Raw genomic sequence first — 9,666 nt, 5'->3', positions numbered from 1 at the left:
AAGGCAACAAAGTTGGTCCAAATCCACATCAACGTTTTTGGGTTTGGAATAAAAATTTGTCTATTATATAAAGTCTATTCTATTTCTATGTCACGCTTGTGCCTTTAACCTGCTCATGTTTCATCCCGCTGAGCTCCAGCCGGGCTCCTATCCGATTTCAACATTTTAAAAGCCCTTATTGTGCTCTACCATGATTTTAATCACTACAGCTGAACAGAGCGCCTCTTGTGGAGGGCTGCACGCTTTTAAGCTGATATGGATGAGGTGACCGTTCATTTATTAAAATTCATTATGAGGAGCTGGGTGGGCAGGGCTTGTGATTTTTTGTCTAAGATACTGATTAAGGCCGCGTCGTTCAGGTAGAGACGACTGTCCGAGACACACTGGTAGGTAAAGAAAAAAAGCTGCTGGAATGGTTCTTCTGACTATTAAAACTGTTCAAAGAGTGTCACTCTTTGTAGCGTTTGGAGGCCTGGTAACAACCTTCATCACCACCTTTTTGCCTCTCTGGAAGACGATGAACTCGGAGTTGAACGAGATGGAGAACTGGTATGAGGGTCTGTGGCACACCTGCATCTTTACTGAGGAGGTTGGGTTGCAATGCAAGGCTTTCGAATCTCTACTCACCCTGCCTCCGGTCACGCTTGTGTCAAGGATTCTCATGTGCGTTTCCATCGCAAGTGGGTTCCTCGGCGTTTTGGCAGCGTTTTTCGGACTTGAAGGAGTCGAGGTTGGCGCAGGCAGAGAGAGGTTGAAAAGAAACCTTCTTATCCTGGGTGGCGTGCTCATTCTGGTGTCAGGGATGACCACGTTGGCTCCCGTCTCACTTATAGCATATGTGATGGTCCTGGAGTTCTGGGATGAAGGTCTGCCGGATGTGATGCCACGCTGGGAGTATGGTGAGGCCATGTTTTCTGCCTGGTTCTCAGGACTCCTGCTGGTTATTGGTGGCTCGTTTCTGTTTGTAGCGGTGTGTATGGGTGACCATCAAGCCAAACAGCAAAGGAAAATCTCCTGTTACAATCACACACTGCAACATCAGACTCTCGGCAGACAGAACTACTCAAAAACTGAGATTTTGTAAATCGATTTTTACTGGATGATGCTATAGAGACACAGAATGAAAGAACGATCAGTAATTTAGGTAGTAATGAATTAGAAATTATTCATATTGTAAATGTGAATCACTCAATGCAATTTAAAAAGACTTGCATAGATAATAAGATGTACTGTATGGTAAAATGATAATTGAATGGTTGCAAAAAGAATGATTCAAAAAGACAGTAAAACAGAATGATGAAGTGATTATTATGTATGAAGTAAGTATTGCCTCAATGATTCTTGATGCACCTGGTTCCAATAGACAATATAAATCACTAAATGCAATCACACATGTTTTAAAATAAGAGTAGATACAATTTAATGGAATGATAAAATAATTAAATTAATAAATACTTGATATGTAATAATAATAATTCATAGGTAATTGAATGAAATGATCATGACACACAATGCATGTGATTCTCTTATTGCAATCGCAAATGATTCACTAGTGAATTGAATATGGTATAAAATTATTACATGAATAAAAAGTGATTTATCATTTATATAACTGACATTGTGGGACATTTGTAATGATAAATTATTCACAGAGATAATGAGACATAAAGTACATAGCAAAATAATTTTATTCTAACTTTCCAGTGCACAAAACAACAGACCAGAGAATGGCAGAAATGATTCATGAGTCATATATTATGAATAAGTTTACTGTTGCTGTTACAAATAACTCACACAGATGAGAAATAATTATGACAGAATAATACATTTTTGATTGAATCAGAACAGATTTTAATTAGAGGGTGAATTATAATTCACATAATTAATGTGTATCGCTAATCACAATTAACTGATTCCAATAGATAATGTAAAATACAGCATGATTAGAATTATAAAGCGTTAGATGATTCAGAAATTATTGATGATTTCTATTGTGAATGTGAATCATTTACTGCATTTTCAAGTGATCCATTTAGATACTGACAGATACAGCAGGATGGTTATGAGAAATGATTAAATAAATCAAAATGCAATCAGATAAACCTGATACTCATAATAAACCACAAACTGCAATTACACGTGATTCAAAATGATACAGATACAGAATGAATCATAATGAATCATCAAGTGAATCAGATCGATGAATAACTGGCATGATGAACATGAATCACTAAATGCAACTGCAATAATTCTGCTATAGAATAAAAGATACAGTATTGTATGGTAGAATGATGAATTGTAAAAAGAATCGGTACTAAATTATAATTCATTAGAAGTTATCAGAATTGATTTATGTGATTTATTTAGTAACTGAATCTTTGCCGTCATTAAGGTTTGAACAATGAATTGAAGCAAGACTTTGCAGTGTTTGAGTAATTAACTAAAGCAGATTTGCTTTGTTTTTATTGATTCTGCTGCATTAAAGCATAACATGATTTATTCACCTCATTCAAATGAAATAAGAAAAGGTCGGCTGCAGCACAAGGGTCGGAAGGGGCGTGTGATAGTCACGGCTCTCCTTGGTCAGAAGTGGAGGTCAGCAGCAGTAGAGAAACCGAAATGCAATCAGGTAATTAGACACGACCAAACTGGAGGAAAATTGTAATAAATAAATAATAATAATAATAATAATAATAATAATAGGTAGGGCCTGATTTTGCACAGTTTTTATGTAGAACCCTTTCCTGACACAGCCCTCCTTATTTCATCTGGGCTTGGAACCAGCATTGAAAGAATTATTTTTTTTTAGTAATTTTTGCTGCAGTAAGTGAGATACTGCAATAATAGCTGAGTAACACAAGACCACGTTTATTCATTCTTTTAAAGTGTGACCAGGTAAAGGGGTGCATTTGATTTACAATCAGTTCTCAATCCTGCTAACACACAGAAAGTAAACATTTCGTTTGGTGTAAGGGTGTGTGTAAACTAGTTTTAACAGTTTTCATTTTTGCAAAGCATTTTTTTCTGGATGAAGTTTAATAGTGCAGGGTGTCGTGTTCATTGATTCAGTTTGCATAACAAAATGTTTCATCAGATGTTTACATGAATTATTTACGTCTGCTGTACTGGGTTTCTAATGGCTTTTGAACTGCTCTGGAACCGTTTAACCCACTTCTCAATGCAACAGAGTCGGAGGCACATTTGCACCCTTTTCCGTGCTGTTCATTCATTATGTATACACATTACATACACCTCTTGTATGTTCATTTCTGTACATTTCTCTTGTATATTACTCATTTCTGTACATGATCTTAACCTGTGTTTGTATGATTGTACATTAATAAATATGTAAACAGGTGCTTTCAACAAAGTGAGCGATATATACAGTATATATACATAGAGAATGTCAGAAATGATTCACGAGTCACATATCAAAAGTAAATGTATTATTGTAGTCACAAATGATTCACACAGGTGAGAAATAACTATAAAATAATAATAAATGTTTTAATGAATCAGAAAGGATTTGAATTATAGAATGAATTATAATTCACATACATCATTGTGATTAAAGATACACATTAATTGATTCCCAGTAATACAGTAATTAGAATGATCAAGCATTAGATGATTCAGAAATGACTGATGGACAGTGGACAATAGTGAGCTCCGACAACAGCCGTAATGTATCTCAGCAGAGAATCTAAAATTCCTTCAAAGCTCATTAAGTGGGAATTGCTTTTTTCTGTGGGCAGTAAAAATATGCTACAAATTATAACCTTTATTACATGAACTAGCGGCCAGTGGCCAACCTGCATGCATGTCATTAACTATTTATTATTTGTACTTATTGACAGGCTTCACAGGAGTAATCAGTTAGAGAAAGAGCTCCAATGCAGGGTGCCAATATTAACATTCAGGCGAGCTGCTACACCTTATGCATAATTCAACACCTTACTGTTCTGGGATGGTGTTTGTTTATGACCCTCATGTCTTTCCGGACTGGCTGTGACAGAAATGTTGCAGTATAGAGCAGTGAGTGATTGAGAGGAGGTAAATGTCACTAACTGTGCTGCAGAGGGTTTGTTCATTTGTCCTTGAGGTTAATATGGGTAGAAGTTCTCACTATGACCACTAGAGGGTCATAAACGAGCAATAACAGGCTTGTAAACGGATGAATATATTTATTACATTATTTTTACTAATTGTTTCATTTTGGTCAGGGTCACCCAGGCATTTGTGCAAGACAGAATACACCCTATACAAAACACCAATCACTCACAGTGCATTAGACATTGACATTTACTCGCTCGCTCACATCTAGGATTTAAAAGACTTAAAGCCGCTTCCCCACTTTTTGGAAGAAAACTCACACAGGTCATGGCAAACGGAGGAAAGCACCAGGACCAGAGGCCACCCGAATCCCCAAGACCAATGCTGTTTTGCGACAACCACTCCACCTGCTGCACCACTATGCCAGCCTGTCTATAAGCAATAATCAACACACTTTATTCATACTGTTTTGCAGGGTATGTGACATTCAGGAAACATGATGCAGGATGATTGTGTGTTTGGTAACACACCCCTGTGAGGGCCATTTGTCCGAGCCAGCATGGCCACCAGCACGGACAGATTATTTGACCTGACCCTGTCACGCCTGCTCTGATGACTTTAATGGCATCAATGGGAAGGACAAACGGCTTATCAGAGTAGATCTAACAAGTGCATTGACCACTCTCTCACTCTCTCTCTCTCTCTCTCTCTCTCTCTCTCTCTCTCTCTCTCTCTCTCTCTCCATCTGATTTTGTGAGGTCAGAACTCAATCAACATTCCAATTCATTTTAAAGGTACTAGCTCTGTGCAGCACTCTGGTGCTCACCCAACACAAACTCATCAAACTCATCATAAACAAACAAACTTCAAGTGTATATAAAGCATAGCAATTTACTTTAGTAATAAGTGAGAGAGAGAGAGAGAGAGAGAGAGAGAGAGAGAGAGAGAGAGAGAGAGAGAGAGAGAGAGAGAATAATTGAGCTGTGATAAAGCTGAGTGAGAAGGTGGAGGGAGGGCTGAGGAGAAAGTGGAGCACTGGGAGAATTCATGCAGTGTTAGCATCCCCCAAGCAACTTCATCAATACCGCATACAGCTGAACTGCTGCTGGCAAGTAACCTGCAACTGCAGAGAGAGGGCGAGAGAAAGAAAGAGAGAGAGAGAGCAAGTGTGTGTGTGTGTGTGTGTGTGTGTGAGCTGTAAGCTGTGAGAGTCGGAGTGAAAGTGTTTGAAGGAACGAGCATTAAAAGCTCAAGAGGCCTGCGTTCTACTGCTGTTCCTGCACTGTAAAGTGTGTGTCTGAATGTTAAAGTGTGTGTGTATAGATGTGTGAATGTTTAAGTGTGTGGGTGTGTATGAATGAGGCTGGCAGTGGGACTGTAGCTGAATCTCAGCTTACTGCAGTAAAAGCATCGCAGAACATCGCAGCACTTCTGAAGACTTAATCAGAAACCTTGGAGATGCTTGGAGGAGAACTTTAGGTCGTTCTGGGTCTGCTAGAATGTTCTCCTGTTTCTCGCCTGTCCTGTGAGTGGACGTAGACCCGACTGCACCTGTTCCGTCCAGGCATTGGGTGAGTCCTGCTTGCTCCTGTTCCTATTTGGGATATCTAGGGTCATCCAGACATGAACTGGCAAAGTGATGGTTTGACGGTCAGTGTGGAGATGGGGAACTTTTGACTTTTCAGGGTTATGAAGCCAGTGTATTATAATTGTTTGTGTGTAAGAGGGGTGTGTGAGGGGTGAGCAAGGTGATAGGGGTGTGTGAGGACTGTGTAGTAACATACATTAACAGAAATTAATTACTAATTATAAAAATTACAATAAAGAACAATATGAATTCAGTAATACACTAGATAGCCAAACGTATGAGGAAAACCCTTCTAATTAGAGTCTTTCTAATGTGTAACAATTAATTTCAATCAATGATATGCTTCCAACTGTGTGGCAACAGTTTAGGAAAGGTCCTTTCCTGTTCTAGCATAACTATGCCACTGTGCCCCAAGCAAGATTCATAAAGCCATGGTTTTTTTACCATTACCCGTCTTTTTTCTTTAGAAAACATTTATTCACACATTCATTCATTTTGAATGCTTGCCCACCACGATTGGCTGTGTGTCCTGGGGGAAGGGGGGTTACGATGGTCCAGCAGGGAAGCCTCATAGCTGCTGAAATTATGACTTCTAATGGCTGATTGAGGCACCTGCACAAGGGCTGGATGATCACGAATGTCAGTATGTGATACTGTGCTTTATCAGCTTCCTCAGGAAGGTGAAAAGAAGTGGTTGGTGGCTGTGCACATGTTGGAGGGGCATGTGACAGTCTGCAGCCCTCCTTGATTGGTCCTGGGAAGCTGCAGCACAGGGGGTAAAATTGCAATTGAAAAAAACCCCAATTCTTTTGTAATTCGTATAGCAGTGTGGCACGTAGTGTGGATGGCGCACAGCTCAAGGTTTTTTTCAAAGGGTTTGCCATGTCCGTCTGTGTATGTATGGGTTTCCACCAGGTACTCCGGGTTCTTCCGAACTCCCAAAAACATGCCATAACAGTAAACTCTTTATTTCCACCATGTTTAAGCAAGTGAGTAAATGAGTGAGCGTATAATGCTCCACAGTGGATTGGTGCAATGTTCAAAGCGTGTTCCAGAACGATCTGACCCAGCATTATTGCGCTTTTATGCACAAAGCCAGGCCCATAAAGATAAAGATAAAGATAAGGTTTAATGAGTTACCGCCATACTTCAAAACTGTGTTAATTTTCTGACATAGTGTGGTTTTGGAATGTGATGTCCAACAAGCTCCTTGTTCGGTGTCCATGTACTTTTAGTCATGTAGTGTAAACAAGATTTCATTTGTCTTCACATTTAGCTTTAAAATATTATTAACTGTTTCTTATATGGCATTTCCTGCACTTATACTCACACTTACAAACAGACCAGTACTTTTATGAACCAGGTTATTATTTGTGATACTGGGATGAGAGCTGGACACAGTAAGCAATAACTGGGATTCTGTATCGTTCCTTTTAGTGGAAACAGTAGGATTTTAGCACTGTTTGAAGCGGCAGGGCATTAAGTGTGTTTTTTATTGCAGACTAAAGGCATGACGTGTGTGTGTGTGTGTGTGTGTGTGTGTGTCATAACCCTGCAGTGTACAACAGCTTAGACTCCAAATTCCACAACAAGACCAGCTCTGAACAACTGAACTTAGCGGCCCCTAATACATTCAGACTTACACGCACTAACAGTAAAACTAATATACAGTACAGAACACATGCAATATTTAAAGTTTTTTTCTTTCGGCTGCTCCAGTATGTAGGAGCCGCCACAGCGGACCTGGTCTGCATACCAGCACAGTTTCTACACCATTTTTACCCTTTCTGGCGCAACTATATATTTTATCCAGGCTTGGGATCAGCACTGAGAGCACACTGAGAAGTGAGCCTCCCAATAGCTAGGCTGTTTTGGCCAACCCCCTCCCAGACATTAGCTAATCATGTCCAAGCTTTCACAAGATTGATGTTGGATTAGAGAGAGGTAGTCATAGTCAGGACAATATAGCTAATGACTTCTCTGTGACCATATAACTCAACCTAGTTTGAGTGCAGCCATTAAAAGTATGTAGGGCAAGCTGTAGCCTAGTGGTTAGGGTACTGGACTAGTAATCAGAAGGTCGCTGGTTCAAGCCCCACTACTGCCAGGTTGCAGCTGTTGGGCCCTTGAGCAAGGCCCTTAACCCTCAGTTGCTCAGACTGTATACTGTAACTGTAATGTAGGTCGCTTTGGATAAAGGCGTCTGCTAAATGCTGAAAATGTAAATGCTGACACCAGACTGGCTGATAGCACAGCTGAGATTTGAACCCTGGATGCCCAGATCTTAGTGGGTTAGTGTACTTTACCGCTGCACCACCTGAACATCCACGTACAATACTGACAGTGCAGATTCCCGCTCATTCCACTAAACATTGAAATCAGTTGCAGAATTGCTTTCAATCTGACATTTATTTCGGTTCTCACCACATCATCTCTTTCGGTTTAAGTTGAAGTAATTCTGTTTATCACTGATTGCTCATGGGCTTACTGCAAAACCCAAATACATCTCAGTGCCATCTAACAGACAGATGACCTTACCTTTTGTTAAGAATTTTAAGTAGTAGCAAAGTGGTTAAGGTACTGGACTGGTGATCATAAGGTCACTGGTTTAAGCCCCACCACAGCCAAGCTGCCACTGAGGGGTCCCTGAGTAAACACCGTCACTCTCAATTGCTTGGATTTTATTCAGTACAATTGTACTATAGTTTTGCTAGCCTAACACAAACCTGAGTCTGTAGAACTTATGTGACCTGTTGGATAGCAAATGACTCTCACTGTGGTTCAGTGAGGCCTTGAGCTTTTTACCATTTTCCAGGCATGTATATTTGAACTACTTTTTTCAGCTCTTCTGGAAGCTGCTTTGATTTTTTGCATAGTGTTCCTGTAGAATCTTTTTTCACCATTGCATGTTAATGTGATTGTAAATACATTTTCAAAATGAAATTTTCAAACGCTTGCAGCTATACAGTGTATTCACAATTCCAATAATAATAAAAGCTATTCACCCTTAGAAGACACAATCCGTTTTTATCTCTTTATTGAACACAATATATAATTACTCACAGGCTAACAACTGTTCCATATGTTAGAAGTTTTAATTAATGAGATTAAAGCTGTGGGATGTTAAGGTGCTCTGATCTTGTAGAAAGTTTGATTTCCTGTAAACCTCACCAACTAAAACAAATCTAATAGGAATTAAATTATTGTAAAGATGTGGAAACAAACTTCACTACAAATAAAGAAAGATGTTGTACTGCTGCTTCTCTCTATGAGTGGGTGTTCTTCAAAGATCACTCCAAAAGCATCATGTGCAATTCCAAAGAAGGTGGAAAAAGAACCCAAGGGTAACAACAAAAGGCCAGCAGCAATCTTCAGATCTTGCTGAAATCTTTGTTCACATGTTTTTTTCACAACAGAGAGAACTATTGGTAAAGGAGAATAAAATATGACATAAAACTTGTAATTTCTTGAAGCCATGCACAACATGTTACTTGGGGGTGTACAATAATACACCAAAACATATTTCCAACTGTGAAGAACCCAGCACCTTGAAACTCTGTAAATCACATGGACAAAGTAAAAGCATGACAGCATGGCAGCCTCTAAGCTCATAGTAACATAAAACTTGCTTGGCTATGGACAATGTCACCTGTAGCAGCAACTTCTAATTCATGGCAGACCAGTTTCTTTGTGGTTCCTGGATTACATCTGATCATCCAAACACACGTCTTCTTTGCATAAGGTGATAGGCTGGGGTTTCTTTCAGACCTTGACAAAATACCACTTTTCCACATACTTTTAATGGCTGCACTCAAACTAGGTTGATTTATATGGTCACAGAGAAGTCATTAGCTATATTAATTGCCTCTACACCACTAGTGTACTGAGTCCTGACCATGACTACCTCTCTCTAATCCAACATCAATGCCTGACCTCACAAATGCTCTTTTAACTGAACAGGCAGTCCCACTTAAAAATCTTGTGAAAGCTTTCCCAGAAAGGTTAAAGCTGTTATGGTCACAATG

At 39.5% G+C, this 9,666-nt stretch overlaps 2 protein-coding genes across 2 annotated transcripts in view; both read left to right on the top strand.

Moving 5' to 3' along the window:
- Positions 1–412: 412 nt before the first annotated feature.
- Positions 413–1,084, top strand: cldn26 (claudin 26). Its single transcript, XM_063018214.1, has one exon. It carries the CDS (start codon positions 413–415, stop codon positions 1,082–1,084), a length of 672 nt encoding a protein of 223 aa, XP_062874284.1.
- Positions 1,085–5,259: 4,175 nt separating this feature from the next.
- LOC134335228 (apoptosis-inducing factor 3) overlaps positions 5,260–9,666 on the top strand; it is a 29,576-nt gene continuing 25,169 nt past the window's right edge. The window contains exon 1 of the mRNA XM_063017726.1: positions 5,260–5,624. The gene's annotated coding sequence lies outside the window, so the exon portion shown is untranslated. The remainder of the gene's footprint in view (positions 5,625–9,666) is intronic.

The sequence above is a fragment of the Trichomycterus rosablanca genome, chromosome 21 (assembly GCF_030014385.1).
Source record: "Trichomycterus rosablanca isolate fTriRos1 chromosome 21, fTriRos1.hap1, whole genome shotgun sequence".
In the NCBI taxonomy this organism is placed as follows: Eukaryota; Metazoa; Chordata; class Actinopteri; order Siluriformes; family Trichomycteridae; genus Trichomycterus; species Trichomycterus rosablanca.
This window is presented reverse-complemented; position numbering and strand designations above follow the sequence as displayed.